The 22,773-nt window shown below is 33.0% G+C and overlaps 1 protein-coding gene across 1 annotated transcript; it reads right to left on the bottom strand.

The window, feature by feature from the left end:
* Nucleotides 1-10,974: 10,974 nt before the first annotated feature.
* LOC133178199 (inter-alpha-trypsin inhibitor heavy chain H4-like) lies at nt 10,975-20,860 on the bottom strand. Its single transcript, XM_061312950.1, has 14 exons — nt 20,777-20,860; nt 19,597-19,745; nt 19,332-19,442; nt 18,859-19,103; nt 18,357-18,508; nt 17,803-18,088; nt 16,319-17,046; nt 16,060-16,174; nt 13,913-13,930; nt 12,971-13,030; nt 12,182-12,508; nt 11,961-12,083; nt 11,494-11,715; nt 10,975-11,260 (listed from the first exon to the last, which is right to left on the bottom strand). The coding sequence occupies exons 1-14, from the start codon at nt 20,858-20,860 to the stop codon at nt 11,046-11,048; spliced, it is 2,835 nt and encodes a 944-aa protein (XP_061168934.1). The 3' UTR covers nt 10,975-11,045.
* Between the last annotated feature and the right edge of the window lie 1,913 nt (nt 20,861-22,773).

The following is a 22,773-nucleotide window of genomic DNA, read 5'->3' as shown; positions in this document are numbered from 1 at the left end:
TAAGAGAATCAACAGTCAAAATTATTGTTGTTTTCATTTGTTAAGCAAATAATAACACATCAGGAATACAAATATTTAATGAATTACAAGTATCTTTAAACTTACAATAAGGAATAATGGTGGTATCTGATTATTAGGAGGACATGGCTGACCAACATAACCTGCTTGAACTTACTAGTCTTCATTTATGAACATGATTGATTGATTGTTGTTTTACGTCCCATTCGAGAATTTTTTACTCATATAGAAACGTCACAATATACCGGTGAAGGGCTTCAAATTTAGACCTTTACTCGGCACTTAGGGCCATTGAGCAGTGAGGGATCTTTATCGTGCCAACGTCTGTCGTGACACGGGGACTCGGTTTTTAAGTTCTCATCCGAAGGACCCGCAACTTTCACTTCAAAGTACCGAGTGCACTTAATCTTAAAAAAATTAACTTAACGAACAGAGGAAAATGTAAATAAATAAATCTAAAGAACACTTTAATTTTTTCATAACAATTACTAAAAAGCGTTTCTATATTTTCAATGTAAAAAGAAATGTTCTTTATTGCATGCAAGCTTTACGGCTTCATTTATTCTTTTTAAAACATAAGTGAAAAGGCAATATGGCTTATTTTCAAAGGAAAATTACTTCAGTAAAATTCTTCATGCTTAACGTATTCCGAGTTTTCGGAAGTACACTGTACGTATGCTATGTACATCGTTTGGGTTTTAATGTACGATTGTATATCGAAATATCACTATCAAGTACATGCACGTTTATGTTTTTCTAATGTAATTTGTACCAATATAGATTTTTAAAAAATTATCTGAGCATACAAAAATATTTATTTATTTAATTTTAATGCTTTGACTTTGAAAATACAGATAGGTTTGCGTAAAATATCTGTTTGAAAGATGATGAAAAGAGAAAACATGCTCGCTCGCTAATGCTTTCCGTGCCTTACTTCTGTATTTAGGTTTAAGTTTGATATTAATTTGATCCGCCAAATGTAATTGTAGTCTCTAAACCAAATCAAATACGATCTGCGCATGCTTAGTACTAGGCGAGGTCTTAGTCTAAGCCTAGTCTTACGCCGCTTTCTGAAACGCGATTTAGGCCCGTCTAAATTTTGACGTAACTTATACCTAGTCGTACTAACTTAGGCCCAAATCTACGACTTTTTGAGAAACGAGCCCCTGATCCCACCTCTGGAATTTCCAGGGGTCCGTGTTTTATGCCCTCTTCACCTATTTGTATTGTTTGTGGATTTTTGAGATCGATCACTGTTCGTTATCTTTACCTTTTACATTCGAACTATACAAAAGCTTTTAAGCTGATTTCCTCATCTGGGACTCGTTTCTCAAAAAGTCGTAGATTTGGGCCTAAGTTAGTCCGACTAAGTAAGTTACGCCAAAATTTAGACAGGCCTGAATCGCGTTTCAGAAAGCGGCGTAAGACTAGGCCTAAGACGAAGACCTCTCCGCTAAGAACTAAGCATGCGCAGAGCGTATTTTATTTGGTTTAGAGACTACAATTACATGTGGCGGATCAAATTAATATCAAACTTAAACCTAAATACAGAAGTAAGGCACGGAAAGCGTTAGCGCGCGTGCATGTTTTCTCTCTTCACCATCTTTAAACAGATATATTACGCAAACCTATCTGTATTTTCAAGGTCAAAGCATTAAAATTAAATAACTATTTGATATGCTCAGATAAATTTAAAAAAAAATCTATATAGGTACAAATTACATTAGAAAAGCATAAACGTGAATGTACTCGATTTGTGATATTTCGATGTACAATTGTACATTAAAACTCAAACGATGTACACAGCATACGTACTTAGGAAAAATTAGAATACATTAAGCATGAAGAATTTTACTGGAGTAATTTCCTTAGAAAATAAGCCATAATGTCTTCACATGTTTTACATTAAAATAAACACAAATAAGGTAGTGGCAAAGTCCTGGAACACGTTCGTAGCTACGGTTTAAAAAGGGGGGGGGACCCCCACAAAAAAATCTGGCAAGCCAAAAAACCTGAACTACCAAAAATTGGGGGTTGTTGGGGGGGGGGGGGGCAACTTCCTAAATTAATGTGACCAAAAAAATTTCATTAACTGTCCAAGTCAAAAACCTAATTAACTGTCCAAGTCATGGAATTTGCCAAGTCAAAAAGCTAATCAACTGTCCAAGTCATGGAATTTGCCAGTTCTCGACCTTACAGCGACAGAAAGTGGGAGGAGGGGAAGGGAGGGACAACCAGCATCAGAAGGAAAATTTAATATAGCAAAAAACTTCACTCAGAAAAAAGTGGAGGGCCGGGGCCCCCTGGCCCCTTCGTCTTCTACGGACCTGTGGAAAATTTAACAATTATGAAATCATATATTATTAAAATATGGATATGAGGTTGTTGAAAATTTATCAGTTGTATTGAATTTATAATTTGATAACAGAATAATCAATTCTAACTGAATTAGATTTCTTGGCATTCAAGCTGATACATGTATTATAATACATGTAAAAAAAACTTCGTCGGAAATTTTTAAATGCGTGGAATGAAGATCTCCAAAACGTCCCACAACTTACAATCTACCGAGCCGTAAAGATTGATTTTCAAACTGAGAAATATGTAACAATGGATATTCCAAAGTGTCATCGTTCTATACTTGCTCAATTTAGATGTGGTGTGTTACCTATAAGTATAGAAACAGGACGGTATAAGGGGGAGGCTTTATCTGATAGACTCTGTACTCTATGTTCTTCAAATAGTGTAGAAGATGAATGCCACTTTTTGCTGCATTGTACATCATATTCAAATTTTAGAGCAATCTTTTTACCAGTATTGGATTTAAACCAACTTCATTTGATATCAGTATGTCAGATTTAGACAAAACCAAATTTCTTTAAGTAAATTTCCCAAGACAAATCGGAAAATTCATATACTTAGCATATACTTACAGACAGTCTATTATTTATAATAAACGCAATGCGTAATATCACAGTATTCTTATTGAATGTTATATTGTTAAAAGTGACATATAGGCCCGATGGGCCGGGTGTTTAAATTCCTATTATATGTATATTTGTTGACAGTTGATGTAACTGTACATAACACATGTCACTATAATAAACCATTTACTTACTTACACTTCGGACATACGGTATAACATTGATATCGATATGATAATTTACACAGTCCATGTAAAAATACGCATATACAACATTTCCATTGGCACACGCATTCTCAATAAAGGTTTGCAAAAGCTTAATTAGTTTTTAATCAATTTCTTGTATTCCATGTTACAGGCAAGCAATCTAGTATTTTTATAAATTTCTGAAATATTTTCATTTAATATATTTCCAGTCGGGATCAGATTTATTTAGATCGGGAAAGGTATAAATTTCAACATCATCATTTTCTTCTTTTAAATCTAGTAATTCCGTTTCAATTTCTATTAAGAATGTGATCATATAATATTTCTTTTATAGATGCAGAATATTTCTTGAAGATTTTATCTCGATATAAAGATATTACCAAGTCATGATTTTCATATTCATAAATATTTTTAGATAAGTAAAATTTCTTCTTCTTGATATGTTTTATTAGTATAATGCATTAATTGGCAGCATATTTGAATCTCTGTTTCTTATTTACTCATAAAAACATTTTAACACGTTATTGACCACTTTCTTTTCAAATGCATGCAATATAAAGTGTTTTATCTGTTCATGAATCCATCAAAAGACACTCTCAAACAAAATTCATTTGAGAAAAATACAATAGATTTTAAATTAATTAAAAACAAGTACCTATTTTTTAAAAAATGATAGACCCATCGGCACATCTTAAACGCCATGACAGTTACTCCTTTGAAATAAGGAAAAAAACAGTATTACGGACAAGATAATTAATTACTGGAACATTTTACAAATTCATATTTTTCTGTTCTATAAATTTTATATTGAATTAAAGGGGAAATTAAGGTGAAAGGTTCATAAACTTGGCATAATTACCGAATATTTTCTTATTATCGTAAATCTATTAAATGTATATTGTTTGAGGAGGTTTTTTTTTTCAAAAACATTATCCATTTAAAAAATAAATAATTATCAGGGACCCAGTGTGTGGGGAGATGGGGAGTAGGGGTAGTAATTGAGTTAACAAAAAATAATATTCAGAAAAATTTGACAGTACAAAAAAACAAAAAACAAAAAAAAAAAAAAAAAAAAAAAAAAAAATACTGAAAATGTAAGTCAGCCTTAATTACAACTTAATTTTTAACAGAAAACACCATTACTGGAAAAAAAGGAGGGTTGCAGCCCCCTCCCCCATACTACGCGTGCCTGTTTTTTTTTTTTTTAAACTCGGGCACTTCTTTTATGTCTTAAGCTTACCCAGTTTCACAATTCAAAATTCTTACTTACAAATGTCTAGCTCATCAAACCTTTTTACGGAAAAATTCTGCATCCTCGCTGGACTTTTACTACCTTTCTATTTACATGTACCTACATAATATTAAATTGTATATTTCACATTTCGCATATCATGTATGTACATGAATAGGTATTACATCGTTTACGTACAAAATAATATTTTTTTTATCTCTTTGTGATCAAAACACTTGGCACTTTTTTCAAGTTGTGTACAGACTAAGAACTTACGCCTACTCATGAGCAGGCCTAGATTTAAGCTTAACTTTAGTCTCGACTAAGTCTGCGCCTTTTTGTGAAACGCTACTTAGTCCGATTTTGGGGTTTAGTCACCGACTTAGTCCGGACTAAGCTTACGCCTGGTCGTAGGCCTTTTTGTGAAACGAGCCCCTGAATGTTAACTATTCTTAAAAACTTATTCTGTAGCATTCTACGACAGAGATGTGCAAGATCAACTAAACAATTTTTCATCATCATTATAGTGTATCATAAAATGAAAAAAAAAAATTAAAATGGAAAATAATTTTTACAAAGGGCAGCTTATGTTAGGCAAATTAAAAAAAAATACAGAATGGATGAAACATTATTTCAATGTTTCATTTCAAGTAAAAAAAAAAAAGTAGAGGATCTCTTTTAATTTTTCACTCTTTCCAAGAGATTAATTATTATAACTGAAATGTTTCCTACCTTTGGCGTTTTAAGTTTCTGTGACGAAACAGCGCACAGAAGAACAATTCCATATGCTACAATTCCTTCATAGATTCCCATTTTGCAGATTCAAACTAAATTTATACAATTTTAACCATATTTATATACCATAATTTTGCACGCATTCAGTTTGAACAATAGCAAAAATAGACCTATGGAAAACAATCTTCAAGATGTAGAAATTGTCATCTTTTGAAAAAAAAAAAAAGAGGTCATTTATCATTTTCCTATCTGGAACGTATTTTTACGAAGGCGTGTATGCATTTAGTTATAGAATATTTCTGCTTTATAATTTATCGTAATGATTAAGTATATCCTGGTAAGATGAATTTAAATTAATGAAATTTAAAATATAATGCTCTAAGAACAATATACAAGAGGCCCAAGGGCCTTAACGGTCACCTGAGTATGATACATCAATTTAAAGGATGCATAGAGTATAAAATGAACTGAAAGGTGAAGCTTTATTGCCCCAAAGCAAAAAAAATAGGGTGATCATGATCAACAAAATAATTGGTCTTAATATTCATTAACAGTTCATAAATTAAGTTCTAATCTGTTCCCCATTCATCACTATCACCATACAACATATTAACAAATTATCAATGCTTCTGTACTATTTTAATCCCTTGTTGAAATCTCTTACATTGGCCTCTCTTGGTCCTTGATGAACATTTAATAAGACAAGTTATTTTTGTCTCATTTTTATTTATCTACTACTTACAAGTCTATCTGATCATTAAAACTATGAAAGTACTTTTTGTATTATACAATAAAAGTTTTTGCATAATTCTCTTATTCTATTTACCTTTCAAGTACATTATTTACAGTGATAAATTATCAAAAGTAAATGGCAAAGGGGAATAACTCCTCTCAGTAGAATACAAACTAATAGAGCCCTGGCCAGGACCAGAACACTTGACCAAATGGTCCAGATGCTCAAAAATCTGGTAAAAATTCCCTTCCTTATAAAAACTTTTACTCTGTTTGCCTCAGATATGCCCAGGTGCGAAGAAGATTTTTAAAGAAATAAAGCATTTTTACTACAGATTCACTATATTATCAATAGAGTCCCCCCCCCCCCCAACACCAGAGCTTCTGACTCTGGGACCATACGTTTGCTCATCATAACTAATCACTTTGTTTATCTGCTTAACACTAAGGAGCGAACAGGATTATTTAATAGAATTATTGGATTTTCACTATATTATCAAGAGCCCCACCCTCACACCAGCACATCTGACCAAGGGGTCATGAAATTCACTACTCTGGAAGAAGCACTCTTGCTCATCATAACTATACACTTGGCTTCTTTGCTTTTTTAACCAGAAGCAGAAAAGAATATTTTCAAAGAATTTTTTGCTTTTTCACTTTATAATCAATAGAAGCCCCCCCCCCCCCCCCCCGAACCCTTAAACCTGGGGTCATAAAATTCACAATTTTGGAAGAGGCATCCTTGCGTATCATAACAATGTACTTAGTTTGTTTAAACAATACCCAGGGGCAGAGAAGAAGATTTTCAAAGAAACAATTCACCTTCACTATAGGATCTATATAGCCCCGCCCTAGCACCAGAACTCCTGTCCCCGGGGGCATGAATTTCACAATTTTGGAAAAGGCATCCTTGCTTATCATAACAATGTACTTAGTTTGTTTAAATAATACCCAGGTGCAGAAAAAAAGATTTTTAAAGAATTAAAACATTTTCACTTTATAATCAATAGAGCCCCGCCCTAACACCAGAACCTCTGATCCAGGGGCCACGAATTTCACAATTTTGGAAGAGGCATCCTTGCTTATCATAACTATGTATTTAATTTGTTTCAATAATACAAAGGAGTAGAGAAGAAGATTTTCAAAGAATTAATGCATTTTCACTATATAACCAATAGAGCCCCACCCTAACACCAGAACCCCTGACCCAGGGGCCATGAAATTCACAATTTTGGAAGAGGCACTCTTGCTCATCACAACTATGTACTTAGTTACTGTATTTAATACCCAGGAGCAGAGAAGAAGATTTTCAAAGAATTAATGCATTTTCACTTTATAATCAGTAGAGCCCCGCCCTAGAAACAGAACCCCTGCCCCTGGGGCCATGAAATTCACAATTTTGGAAAAGACACTCTTGCTCATTATAAATATGTACTTACATAGTTTATTTATTACCCAGGAGCAGAGAAGAAGATTTTCAAAGAACTAATGCATTTTCACTATATAATCAATAGAGCCCCGCCCTAACACCAGAACCCTTGACCCTGGGGCCATGAAATTCACAATTTTGGAAGAGGCACTCTTACTCATCATAACTATATACGTAGTTAATTTATTTGACACCCAGGAGCAGAGAAGAAGATTTTCAAAGAAATAATGCACTTTCACTATATGATCTATATAGTCCCACCCTGGGGCCAGAACCCCTGACTCTGGGGCCATGAATTTCACAATTTTGGTAGAGGGCTCAATGCTTATTACAATGATGCCAACAGTTTGACTGCTTGATGTCCAGGAGTAAAGAAGAAGATTTTTAAAGATTGCATTATTTTTGGTGGTTTTAGCCCCACCCCTCAGGCCCCAGGGGGGCAGGGACCATGAAATTCATAATTTTTGTTTCCCTTCACCCATAGATGCTATATGCCAAATTTGGTTGAAACTGGTTGAGCGGTTTCAGAGAAGAAGCTAAAAATGTTCAAATGTTAACGCACATCGCACGACGCACGCCGACGGACAAAAACGGATAGCAATAGGTCACCTGAGTGACTCAGGTGACCTAAAAATGCTAAACGTGATCTCGGGATTTCTTATTCTGTATTTATAAAAAATTTGGATTTCCAAAGCAATTTTCCTGGAGGTTCAAAAAAAAATGTGATGTACTCTTTCGTCTAAGTTTCTTAAAGAGTATGCTTTCAAAAATAAAAGGAATTTAAATATTTCTGCAAGGACATTTTTCTTACATTATGATGATTCCATGCATGTCATTTTCTCTGAGTTAATAGTTAAAGTATCTAGCGGCAAAACATAAATTATTCATCAAATAATCATTTTTGCTGGTTTTGCAAATTCTAAATAAAATTAATATTCAGTGTGTTTTTATTCCTATCAAATAAAAATTAAATGAAGCAAAATCTTTACCAATCCCCATGCATCATTTATGTCTATAATTTAAAACGATAAAATACACTTCTAATGTTCTACTTTTAGGGATAATAAATGGCGATTTTTTTATTATGATATCCATATTTAAGACTAGATGTTTTTGTGAAACATGATACCTCCGTATAGCAGCTTATGACAAAAGTAAATCTTCTCAAATGCAAGTCAAACTCCAAGATCAAAAATGTTGGTACTCAAAGAAAAGTTTTGTCCCAAGGAATATAACTGTGAAATATGAAAGCTCTAGCACCAACCGGTAAAAAATTATGGCCAAGGTTAATTTTTTTCAAAACTAAGTTAAACCCCAAGATCAAATGGTCATAAATATTTACACCCAAGGAAAGATCTTCTCACAAGGAATACACATGTGAAATATGAAGGCCCTAGCACAAACCATTCAAAAGTTATTGTCCAGATTATAGTTAAATCAAGATAAAAATGACGTAGAATCTCCACTCCATGTATCTTTTGATTGGTTGATAAATTTACCCCCCGTCGATCACTGAATAACGGATAGATATGGATTAACATATTACATATAAACAAATTATATTTTTTATTACATGAATACTTTTTAAATTGCATTATTTACAATAAAGCATATTACTTGTTGTTTATTATTTTATCAATGTGGTAACGGTATGCGGTGGTATGAGGTAGATAAGACAACACAGGCCCTGTCGGCTGTTACAAGTCCAATTTGACTGTGGTCTCTATAAAACTAAAATTAAATAAAACACAAATAGTATTTGCATCGCTTTTCATGTCCCTGAACGCTGCACTAACAGGACAGGATACATGGGAAAGGTGATTCCCTCAAGTTTCAAACTATTTGTCTTGTGTAGCTGCATTCGGGAGCTCTCCTCTGAAAATACTATTTGAAATAATGATATACTACAATTTATAAGGTTTATATCTCTCAGTTGATCCGATGCGCAAGAACATCCTCTACGTATGTACAATTTCTAAAACGAGGTAAATTATTGACAAACAAGTTGATGAAACAAGAATATCAGCAGTCTCCTTTATAGTCATCATTTCGTAAGTTCTATGGTCGATACAATGACCTTGTCAGCAAATACAATTTATCATTGAATCAAATGCTGACTGATGTTTTGCATACCAATTGTTAGGCCATTATTTACACACTGAATTGTAGATCGGATTTTTCCGTTATTTCCTGGTCATGACAAGGAGCACACGGCGGGTGTGACCGGTCGGCAGGGGATGCTCACTCCTCCATGGCACCTGATCCCACCTCTGATGTTTTGGAGGTCCGTGTTTGCTTTGCACTTATTTTGTAATGTTTAATGGACTTTTGAGCTTGAATACTGTTCGTTATCTCTATATATTTCATCACTTCTGAGGGAGAGCCAAGGTAATAGCATAAAAACTAGTTTAGAGTACAGTGACCATTATCAGATTTACACTTGCATTGTGACATCAATGTGACAAAAGGGTAGGACATAATTAAACATATAACACAATACTAACTATTTTAAGTGACCTGCAATATACTATAATGGAAATGAAAAGAAAATCCCTGTGTTGATTTAACTTTATGGAAGGAATACTCCATTTATTGTGCCGTAAACATTTGTAATCACAAAAACAATTCTTAACTTGTCGTTTACACAACTTTTGCTGTAAAAAATGAAAAAAGAAGTGATTTCAAATATGTTTCCTAATGACTTCAGTAACAATATATGACGTACAAAAAACTGAGGTCTTCATCAATTGGATTTTTTAACTGACAAGAGACATGTTAACACAGGCATCGGAACACCATGGGGTTTCGCTTAAATTAGGGATTATTCTCCCACTTTTTCGCACAAATAAATTAATTATACACAAGTAATTCAGTGTAGTCTAGATGTTAAATAACAAGATGTTTTATTTCGTGGCTTGAGAAAATTCGGTCGATTATTCCTTACTTTCATTCCCAATAAAGTCTTTAGTCAACAAAATGGCAATAATTCTTCTGCTGTAATTTTGTCTGCCTTCTTTATCCTCAGTGTAAGGTTGCGTGGACATACGGAAGCTTTTTCTCTAAACTATTTCACTGAACTGTCTTTGTTGCTGCAAGTCGCATTGATCACATCCCTGGTCTCCCTTTCGTTTCAGATGTGGAAAAGATAAATATTTTAATTTAATGATCACTAAAAAGGGAAACCTTTTTGACTAAAAGAAGTATCTCTTCCACTAAGAGATATCTCTTTTTCAGCTGAAATGTTTAGATTTAGAGATATCTCTTTTAACATTGATATCCCTAGAAGTTTAAAAGATATCTAAGTCTTTCTAACTCTTAGAGATATCTCTCTAGATATTAAAAGATCTACTTAGGAAGATATTTCTCTCTAAGTTACAGAGATATCTCTTTTGGTTAAAGAGCCCACCTTCTTAGATTTAAGAGATTTTTTTCCAATAAATAGTAAAAGGAAATTAAACACACACACACACGAATTTTTTTTTTTTTTTTTTTTTTTTTTTTTTTTTTTTTGATTCGTTGGTGTTGATAACAAACGCTGATAATGAGAGCGATAAAAGAACTAATCCGTCAACAATTCACAATCATCTTTGTCACTTGAACAACAAACTAATCCGAATCATTTACACTATTTTTGCTTTTTGTCATCATACAACGCAATCTGAACCAAATTTTTAATTCAGAAAAATAACACATTAAAGCAATGTTTGTTTGTTTTATTATATATAATTGTAATCAATTCTAAGATAAATACATCAGAGAGACATACACTTTCACGGTATTGTAACTAAAAATTGAGAAACCTTAGTATAAAACTTCTTAATGGTCTCATTGTCCAGGTACCAACAAATCCCATCACCAAATTCTTTAGTTATTGCTTTCAAAGAAATACGGTGTCCAGTTGTCTGTTTCAAATCGAAGTATGTGACAAACTCACCAGACTCCATAACCATAGCAACAAGTTTACCACTGTAGTCCTTGAAGATAGCTACAATAATAAAAACTAGATTAATTCATTTTTCTATATATTATTATCAGAGAAGGAGGGATGTCACCTATCTCAAAATGTAACAGAGACTGTTTCAAAATCAAATTTTAAAGCATAAATATCTCAGTGAAACTTTTGTAAGTTTGATTTAATTTATCTCATATTATGATTCTCTCATGACTTGCATTACTACAAATGAAATTTACAAAGCGTATAAAAGAACAGAAAATTACATAAAATTCCTTCTAAATTGGTCTTTGTTTCATTGAATTCTGAAATGAACTGGAATCCAAGTGGTGTGTTTCTGACTGAAACTGTTGTGCCATCTATACTTGTCTGGTACACAGGTGTCTTGGAGATGTCCTCCGGATTAGCGTTAAAGGTCATGTCCTTGCCATCACTAACTGTGATATTATTGATCATCTCTGTCCCAAATCGACCGCTTATACGATAATCTGGTAACACAGAGACAGAAAATATATATATCTTGTGGTATAATTTATTTGTATATAAAGAACACATAAAATTATTTTCTTCATTAAAAATCGAAATGACCACAAACTGTCGTAAAAAAGACCAATACAGTCAAAAAAATCTAATTCCTTTTAATATTGTGTCCTTGAAAATAAACAGTGTGTTAAATGATTAATCATGTTCTAAACAACATGCTGCGACCTGTCAATAATTGGAATTGTCATACCTCTTCCAGTTGATGTTAATTTTATTAAAGTGTAAATCGAGTCAGACGCCATCGGTAAATCAAAGCAAAGAGGTTTCTTTAGTCCAGGTATTGCAATCCCGAAAGATGGAACCTGAGATTTCTCTGTAAATATCATAGGTAAATATTATATTTAAAAAAAGATCAAGTTAAATATCATCGTTATACCGTTAAACTTCAGACATAATGTTTAAATTGTAGACCTTGTATCCTTGCTTTGGCTATAGAGGGTGATGACGGGCCGGTGGTGGTTGTCTCAATGGTAAAAGGGGGAAGAGTGGTTGTCTTTTTGGTAAAAGAAGGAAGGGTGCTTGTCTCTGTAGTATTGGGAGGAAGAGTGCCTGTCTCTGTAGTATTGGGAGGAAGAGTGCCTGTCTCTGTAGTATTGGGAGGAATAGTGCCTGTCTCTGTAGTATTGGGAGGAAAAGCAGTTGAGGTGGTGGTGGGTTTAGGTGAAACAAAAGTGGTGGTGGTGGTGGTTGTAAACATAATCCTTGGAGGAAATATTGAGATGCGTGGAAACTGCAACACTTGATGAAGAAATGATTTACACTATGATGATACTGTTTGTTTGTCCAGAATGAATATAATTTCACAAAACATATTTGAATATATATATATATATATATATATATATATATATATATATATATATATATATATATATATATATATATATATATATATATATATATATATATATATATATATATATATATATAACACTTACCTTGAAGAGGGTCTTTAACCCTTGATTTGATTAATTTTTTCCTCACACTCAATACATGCGATAGAACTGTATTGTGCATAAAAATATAAATATTTGAATGAAAAAAAGAAGATATCAAACAGTGTTCAATCTCAAATATATATATATATATATATATATATATATATATATATATATATATATATATATATATATATATATATATATATATATATATATATATATATATATATATATATATATATATATATATAACACTTACCTTTAGGGACTTTAACCCTTGATGTGATTACTTTGACCGCATTGAATACAGGCGAATGAACTGTATTGTGCATAAAAATATAAATATTTGAATGAAAGAAAAGATATCAAACAGTGTTCATTCTCAAATAAATCAACAAACAATACAAATCTGTGAAGAGGGCCCTGGAAATACCAGAGACGGGATCAAGTGCCTAGGAGGAGTAAGCATCCCCTGTTGACCGGTCAAACCCGCCGTGAGCCTATGTATTGATCAGATAGAAGGAATATTCTGTAGTCAAATACAGTATAATAATAAAGACCTAACAATTGCCATGAAACAAGTCAGCCAAAATACGACCCAATGACAGGAATATTTGCTAACAAGGTCATTATATCGACCATAGAATTTACGAAATGCTGACTTTAAACAAAGTTGTTGAAAACCCCGTAACACCAACTTATCTGTCAGTAGCCTGAACAATAAATAAAGGTTAAAAAAGTCATAAACTTTAAGTTTTCTTGAGAATTAAAAAATATGTATGATTAAGCAATTAAATAATACAAAGTATGCATATAAACCCCATAGTATTTTAAATGGCGGGAAGTAAAATTCGACAAACCAGACCAGAATTCGAACAAGGCCCCTCTGAGTCACTATTCAGATGCTCTGTATACTGAGTTATCTGGCCACCATTGCTCAAACCTGTCTGACTGCCACATTCCTCCCTCCATAAAGGTTTTCTACGAAGGTTCTTTCCTGGTAGGTCACGACAGGGCGCGGTACATCACCAAATGCAACCGGCGAGGAGAAAAATGCAACGGACTAGACCAGGTTTTGCATACAGGCCCCTTGAATATCTGGTCTAGTGCTCTACGAACTAAACCTACCGTATCTAGCCATTGAGCTTGTCTGACCGCCACAGTATTATTTATTTTGATTAGCTTATTTTAATGTACTCACATGCTAGGGGACCAGTGCCTAAAAAACATGTAAATATGCGAATTACATAGTAATTAGATGATCCATTTATCCACGAGTTGATGTTTGAAATATTTTCAACAGGGTTTAATTACACAACCATCATCAATTCATGAATTCTTAATTGAAATAAATGATTGCCTTGTTGATGAATGTATGTATATATATATATATTCCTGTCATAGCAATTCCTAAAACACATGAATCAATGTTTACCCACATATTTTACTTTTTAAGAATACGAACTCTTGACTTAAATAATTGCACAGATTAGAAAATAGCCAGGTTATATTTTGAAAGAAAATTAGGCTTTATGTACTCTAATACTTTGAAACTTTACCATGATACTAAACTATGAAACTTGAAAACTTTCTTTTTGGGATGTATAGTCTTCTTACAATCTCTCCAAATTGCAATTAATTTGTGAATGTACAATCTTCTTACAATCTCTCCAAATTGCAATTAATTTGTGAATGTACAAGTATTATTTCCTCTTAGTATCAGAAAATCTCAGGTAAGAATTGGAATAAATGAAATATTGAAGAATGGGTGGACTTTAGGGTCCTGAAAAAAGCTGTAAATTGAAGTTTTATGAAATGTTTATTTTTTTCCATAATATTTAAATCATCAATATCTTAACTGTGTATTCTTGCTACAGGTCTAAATTTAAAACTCTCTTTAACTCAAGGAAAACCAAATAACTATCGAAGGCATGGGGCCTGAAGATTTCTTGAATATCAATAGATAATCAGGATCACACTTTTTTCATCGTCTGAATACATAGTCAGCGCATGATTGTCGGTTGTTCTTAAGAACACTGTAGTTGTGTATTGAACAAAATAATGTTCATATTAAAAGGAGTTTAGCCGACAAACGTGCGTTCATACTTAATTTTGCAAAAACATATCCAAAACAAACTTCTCGCTTCCATTGTAATAACTTTGTTAACCTTGATCAGGTCGACCTGTTAAAAGAGTGACCTTAATGTAATTCACGTCTTACAGCGTGGTTAGTTAGTCTGTCATTCTCAGAATTTAGCAAATTAAATGATGTTATATTTTTAGTGTCCTCACAATATTAATTTACCAGAGAAATCTTTTAATTTCATATAGGCATTGCTGAAACGTACCATATACATATTCGAATTTTTATAGAGAGAGAAGGAAAGAGAGATGTCGACACTGACGCCGATCGATAGCCCGCCACCTATTTATATTGATTATGTGACCTAAAATCCACTCCGGGTACATGTCAAATTCCGGACGGCAACACAAATGTATCGTTGCTTCATTTTGATTCATGGCAACACTAATGTTCTATCTAATATAATCATGTTTACGTAAATCTTGCAATTGCTTTGTAAAATATTTGGATTCACTTCATTTACAGATCGATAGGGTTCGCAAAAAGATCCAAAATCGGGCGTTAAGTTCACTTATTCTTTAAATTCGTAGTGTCAGAACTTTGACTTACTAAAGGAAAAAACTTTGATAATTAGATTTACTAGAGTAACAAGCATTCCGGGAGTATTACATAAGCATTACTTGTTTCTTCCGGCAAGTGTAATCTGTTCCCTCTTAAAAATTAAAAAGGCCACAATCCATCAAAATCATTGAAGTGGAATAAAATACAAACTTGGTCTATATCTTATTAAGGTAGACTCACATACCAAAAATCAGCTCAATATCTGCAAGCTTTTAGAAAAAAATGTGCGGAAAACTTACTGGGACAGACTGACAGTCAGACTGAGAGACAGACAGACGGACAGACGGACGGACAGATCAGGAGGAAACCCATAATCCCCTTCTGTTTCACCTGTACGGGACTAAAAACTGGATAATTTGAATTACTATAGCAAATACTTTGATACTATAGTAAAATTTACAATAGTACTTCTTGTTTTGTATTTTAAAAGGATCGAGTTTTTTAAAGATTTGACAAAAAATGACAACCACAAAAAACAGAGCAGTAATTGTCGTTACTTATAAGAAGCTTATGTGGTATGTGTAGAGTGACACATACATGGGTCACTTTGTATGTCTCTGTCCTTCTCTGTGTCTGGAAAAAGTCGCACAGGACAAATAGTTCTGAACTTTCTTATTCTTACTATAGAAATATAAAATCTTTACCTTGTTGAACAGAGTCTGCAAGCTCTGATTCTGCTGGATTCACCTCGCTGGGGTTTGCCTTCGTCTGATCCGGCAGAGTAACCACCATGGAAGTTAATGGTGTCACAAACTGATACTGTAATAGATATAACATTAAGGGACTTTCTTATCGCTGTCTTAAAAAAATTGCCAGACTTCTAAATCAAGTGAAAAATAATTTTGTATTGTAAGCAATCGATATCTAATTCAAGACTCTGATACTTGTAAATAGTATTCTTACTTTCAGAGAAAGTTGTACAATTTTATCCTCTAGTTTCTTAATTTCTGTCGTAGAATCAAGTGCTTCTTTCTCCTCCAGTAGCTGTTTTATGGTCAAATACGCCCATAGTTTCTCCATCATACCAGGATTTCTAGTAGTGACTGGTGGCGAAGGCGTCGGAAATGGAAATGGTGGAAGTGGCCATGGTAGAATGGTGCACCACATTGGAGGCACACGAAGGACTACTTCCTGGTTTTCACTTCCGGTCCCATTAACAACCATACCTGATTGTAATTTGTTTAAATCTTTTACCTTTCCTGCAACAACCATTTCAGATCCTTTGAAGTAAGTGTTAAATTTTGTGTCGGTTACTGTACTGTCATACAATGTTCCATTAACATAGTTGAATGAGACATTTTTCATTAAAACGGTTGAAATCTCCTTGTAAAATTCTACTATCTGGAGAGCAGCATCGGCGTCTTCATAGATTTTTCTTGCAAATCCATTATTTTTTGCCGCGATTTTTTTAACAATGTTGAAGTCTGCCCCTCTTCCAAAAGCAAGGCTAAAAATGGGTAGTTCTGCTTCATTTGCTTTCTTAACATTCTCTAAGATGCGGTCTGTGTTTGTTTCGCCTACCGTGGCCTTTCCGTCAGTTAGGAAAACCAAGACCGGTGCCCGACCGTTCTCACCAGTTGTTTGGATTAGATTTCTCAATCCTTCCCTTAATGAAAGATCTATATTGGTACCTGGAAGTTCAGTTATTTCGTTATATATATTTAAAAGAGACAAGAAAGATCTCAAAACACTTCATACGGAATAATTTTTTTCCAGTATATAAAAAACAATACTCTAAAAAAAATTGTAGTATGCATTTCAAAAGGCTGCTTCTTTTCGCATTAAGTTTTGACCTACATCTAATCTATTACTTTCGTACATTGGATCTCTTCCTGGCAGCTATTTAGATTAAATTTAGCAACATATTCGATCATCATAATGGGTTACACGAGGGATTTCCCAAATAGCCATCCAATTAAATTGCAGAAGGCTGAGCTAAAATAAATCATTAATGTTACCTTAATTTCTACAAAGTCTTATACCCATTTAAAAAGAACTTGCTTACTCTCTACAGCGCTAATTACAGACACAATTGTCAAATGATTTAATTGACACTACACACTCAAACCAAGAGAGGTTCCGGTTAGTTGATATATACTGGCAACCTCATAATCTGTAAATTTAAGTTTTTTAAGTACAATGTTTAAAGTACAAACTAAAATCTATGAAGTTTTTTGTCTTTCTGTACATCTTTGATTTAACTCCAGCCCTCGGCTAATCCTTTTAAAATGATCAGCCAATGAGCTAGATTTTTTTCCTAAAGCTGAATGATTTGATCAAAGCAAAGAATCAGCTCTGTAAAGTGAATACTAAATGCTCTTAAGCTTTGATTTTATAATAATTGTCAAAAATGGGAATCATTTCTAAGAGAATTTGTGACGACTAACCTCCACTGGCGTCAGTTTGTCTTATATAATCTTTTGCATCAGTTATGTTTCCAGCTGTTGCTTGAACAAATTCGGGTTTCCAGTACAACAAAGAAAAGTCAAATGCAATGATCATAATTCTGTCTTCTGCCTTGACGTCATCTAACATCTTCAGCATGGATTCCTGAAGCTGTCTCATTTTAGTTCCAATCATTGAGCCACTCTTATCCAGCACGAACAGAATATCCATTGGCATCGGTGCAATTCCTTTGGGTGCCAGGAAATGCACAAAATAACCATCCATTACCTTTGAAAACAGAGTAAAACTCGTAAAAGATCTATATATTTCATTTTTTTTATTTGTGGATATCTGTCCCATTCCCTTTTCAGCAAGGTTTTTTTAAATTCATTCTTACATTCGTTAATTTATAACTGTATGTTTCCTTAACTTTTGTTGACAATTTCCGTAAATACTCTCGTGTGCTTTTGTGCGCATTTTGCATCAAAGATATAATCATAGCAGAGAAATAAGTCGATATTGTATCACTTTTTGCAAAATATGAATTTTAACGTACCAAAATATCCCCTGCATTGTCACTTCTGTCCACATCATACTGGACAATAAACTGGCCAGAGACCCCAGACTCTTGTTCAGCTCTGGATGGCTCGTATGAAATAAAGACTTTCGTTGAATTAATGCGATCAACTACAGCAAGCTCATTTGTACCTAAAAACAAAATAGCAAAATATGTTAAAAACGCTGACCTACTTTTAATTTTTTTAAAATGAAAATTGTTTAAGCACTGCAAAAGTGCAAGTTGCAAAGGATAACCTTGACATGATTATTTAAAATTCATTTAACTATTGTATGACATCATTTATTATTTGGTTTTTATCTCGCTTTTATCCATTTATTAGCAAACCGCCTGACTGGTATAATGACAACCATTTAAGGCACAAAGATATATGTAGTTCAAATGTCACGTGAGATTGAATGCGGTTATGAAGCTATAACCCCGAATTTTACTTATGAATAAATATTGATACATCATGTAAAAATCGGTATAAAAGTTTTACCTTCAGGACCTTCTGTAAGAAGATCACTTCTTATTGGTGGGATCTTGATAGTTGTGATGTTCCTTGACTCCTTGATTAGGACATTGATTTTCAAATCGTCAACCACTCGTCCGGGATTGATGTAAATAACATGGTTGTATAGGCCTTTAGTTCGTCTGAGAAGTTCCCGGTATGTTAACTCGAACGTCACTTTTTCTTGGGCCGCCACATTGACTTGGATTTGAAACTTGTTTGTTTCTCTAGGTCTGTGAAATTGAAGTTGTTCAATATGTTCACTCTAGTGTGAATATGAGATATATAATCATTTTATACTATTTTTGTTTTCAAAGAGAGAGGGCTATGATGTAGAAAAGTTATAAATACATTCGGTTATCAATCTGACCTTTTTTTATTTCTACATTTATGCGATAGTTATTTTCTTTTTGAATTATAAGTCATGAATAAAAATGAAGTGTAATAATTATAATTCTTACTTGGCTACAATATGACCTGCACTCTGCCCCTTTGCTTTCGCAGCCTCAAATTCCTGCTTGGCCTTCCCTTTTTCTTTTACTTTTCCATGAATTTCTGAGCCATTTATTGTCCTTGAATAACAAATAAACAGACTATTTTAGTTTGTTTTTTATCGTATATTTCACTACAAAATCAGGTAGTATTAATTTTTACATTTAAAATATTTTATTGAATGGTAAATTACAATTCAAAATTTTATCCGTTATATTGTCATACTCAATTTACAATTTGAATGCAGTGATGAAAGCCTCGTTTGGAAGTGTAAGATCGAACACAGCTTCACTAGCAACTGGTTCCTTATTGACAACTTTACTGGTTACCACAGTCTTAGCAAACCGGAAGTCGATTTCTGACGTCACTTGGAGGTAATATATCTAAACATAAATATTAACAAAAGGTTAAAAGTATTTTAAAAAGCTCTACAATAATTTTCTATTAAGTTAGAAAATGTCTGCTTTTGGAGAAACTTTTAAAATTAATCAATTCATTCACATTTCATAAGACAAGATATATTTGGACATGTATTAATTTGGTATGTAGACGCAAAATACACGCATTTCATTGACCTTTTGAATTTACTTCTGAATTTTACTTAACTAAAATCTACGCTGTTATTTATCAAAATATATTCAAAATTAATTCAAACATAAAATGGGGTTTTTAAACGATAGGAAGTTCCAGTAAATTACTGCAATTGAAATATTGTTGGTGCACAATTACGTCATAAAGCACTTCTTTAAAGAAAAAATCTTAAAAGTGACAGAGTTCTCATTGTATTACTACTATAAAAGTAGAATGTATTTCGGTGGTTTTAATTTAATTTAATTTCAGCGATCAAAAGTTATCCGTGAACTTTAAATCATCGTGATTATTGTCGATATATTCATGTAGCATTCCTTTGTCAAATGAAGTGTTTTACAGTTTAAAACCCTGTTTTCTATTTTGAAATAGTAAATCATAGAAAATCATTAGAAAAACCGAGGTAATTAACATTAGTTAAAAATAATCTACCATAATTTTCGTTGTTTTCGATGAATAATCTTTAAAATTGTAAATATTCAATAGTGAGGAAATTAGAGCGAAGTTAAAACTACAGTGAAATGTATGAACTAAGAAAGCGTAAAATACAAAATAATGAAAATCAAAGATGTTATTTGAATGACGAAATTTCAGTGTCAAAATATTTCATGAATTATTTTAATTCAATAACTATCGAAGTCTCCTTTGTAAAAGACAGAAAGGTTTAGATCGTTTTCAAAATGTTTTTTCTTATCTCGAAAAAAAATTCAGTTTTACTTGGCACAAAAATTTAAATCGTTTGTTTGTTGTTTAACGTCCCTCTCGAGAATTTTTCACTCATATGGAGACGCAAATTTAAATCGTAGGAAATCTAGTAAAATCCTACCTCTGGGGTTTTTTTTGTTGTCTGTGACGTAGCAAACCCCAACAACAGTATTCCGATAGCCACGGTTCTCTGAATTACTCCCATTTTGCAAGAGTAAAACCGACGTTCTGCAAAACAAGTTCGATTATATCTAGATAAAAATTTTGCACGTATTCAACTGCTTTTGTATAAAAAGACAGTTGTTTTGTGGAAAAACCCGCGGACATTCTGTGATGTTTCAATGTATCATACCAAGAGAAAATGTCATTTATCATTTTCGCTTAGGTAGGCTTGTTTACCATAGGTTTATAATTTGTTTTCAAAAATGCATACAGATCTATGATGAATGGTTTATGTTGAAATCTTCATTATCTTTAATAAGTAGTGATATTTTTTTCATTTTTCTTTAGAAGGATACATTTATATGCAAAAAAAAATGCCTTTTCAAAGTCAAAATTTTGGATTTTAATGTGACCTTGGATAATCTGTTTATCGACCAACTCCAGTTTATTTTTTTTTCAAGCAATATGAAGGTGAAACTGTTATTCATCACGCCTTCCCTTTAGTGAAATAAACATAATTAAGTGACCTCTTGACTTATTCATGATAATTGCAAATTAAACAACGGTATTATGCAATGCTTATATGAACCTTACAGATACAGGTAATTCCTTTACACAAGCAGTATATTTTTTATTACTCTTTTATTACCATATGAATGGAGCTGTACCAGTAATTTAACAATTGTTCTTCTGTGTAAACAAATCTTCACCTCTCACCCATCTCCTATTACTTTCCTTTTCAAGAATAACCCCACCCCACCCCTCCACAAGGCACCATGAAACGTCTTAAAACAGATCTCTTTATCATTCATTAAATTGTTTCAGTGTATAAATGGTAGTATTTCTTTGTAAAAATGACAGTGTCTTTTCTACCATAAATGTTCAATGAAGTTTCACTTTTTGCTTAATTTCCTCCGTCAAGTGTGTTCATGTTCATTAAAGGGTTGTTAACGACTTTCAAAAATTTTAGAAATTGCAGACACTAAAACTTCCGGAATCTGAAAAAAATTATAAAAGCATACTGTGGAATCATTTAAATTCGTGGTGGATCAATGTTCGTGGATTTCGTGGGTAACCCTTACCCACGAATTTACATCCCCACGAACAATTATTTTGTCAACGTACTGATTAATTAAATCTACCAAATAAACGAGCTGCCCACGAAATTACATCCCCACGAACCAATAAAATTTTGCTTGCCCACGAACATTGACCCCCCACGAATTTAAATGATTCCACAGTAATAAAAGCTTTTTCGAAAAATTGGAACTCGAGAGCACTGCATAATTATATGGGGTTTTTTCCCTGTTGGTAATACTTTTATCTTTGTTGAATTTATCAGACTTGATTATGAATATACAAATTAAAATTGTCGAACTCCCATTGAAGCTTTTATGGATTAAGGATTATACAGCTATTTTAAAACAATCTTTTATTCATGTGCGAGAAATACCCGGGAGTTTCTTGTCTTTGTTATGGCGTAACTGTTTACAATTTCACTACCGATTACTTGATCAATAAAGAGGGCTTACAGCGTGTGTGATCGGTCGTCAGGAAATACTTACTTCTCCTAGGCACCTGATCCCACTTCAGTCGATTAGAAAGGTCGGTATTTTTGCTCCATTTTAGATTTGTGTTCTTCACTAGATTCATGACATTGATAGTTTTTTTTTTTAATTATCTTCATTACTTTACATCTTGTGCTCATAATAGTGAAAGAAGAGAGTGTAACAGGTCCACCACATTTTTATCTTAGCTAAAACTCTTCTTCAAACTTGAATTTTTGCAAATGTAACACAAATACATGGAAATACGAAAAAATGCCCATTTCAAACAATAACTGCACTCATTCAAATTGTCATGCATTTTATTTTAAATGCTCCAGGGCTAAACGTGTGATGCAATAGTTTTGATACGAAATAACAAATGTTAGAAAACATTTTTGTAAACGATGAT

This window comes from Saccostrea echinata, unplaced genomic scaffold (genome assembly GCF_033153115.1).
Source record: "Saccostrea echinata isolate AGI-Se365-2 ecotype Australia unplaced genomic scaffold, CSIRO_AGI_Sech_v1 ptg000002l, whole genome shotgun sequence".
In the NCBI taxonomy this organism is placed as follows: domain Eukaryota; kingdom Metazoa; phylum Mollusca; class Bivalvia; order Ostreida; family Ostreidae; genus Saccostrea; species Saccostrea echinata.
This window is presented reverse-complemented; position numbering and strand designations above follow the sequence as displayed.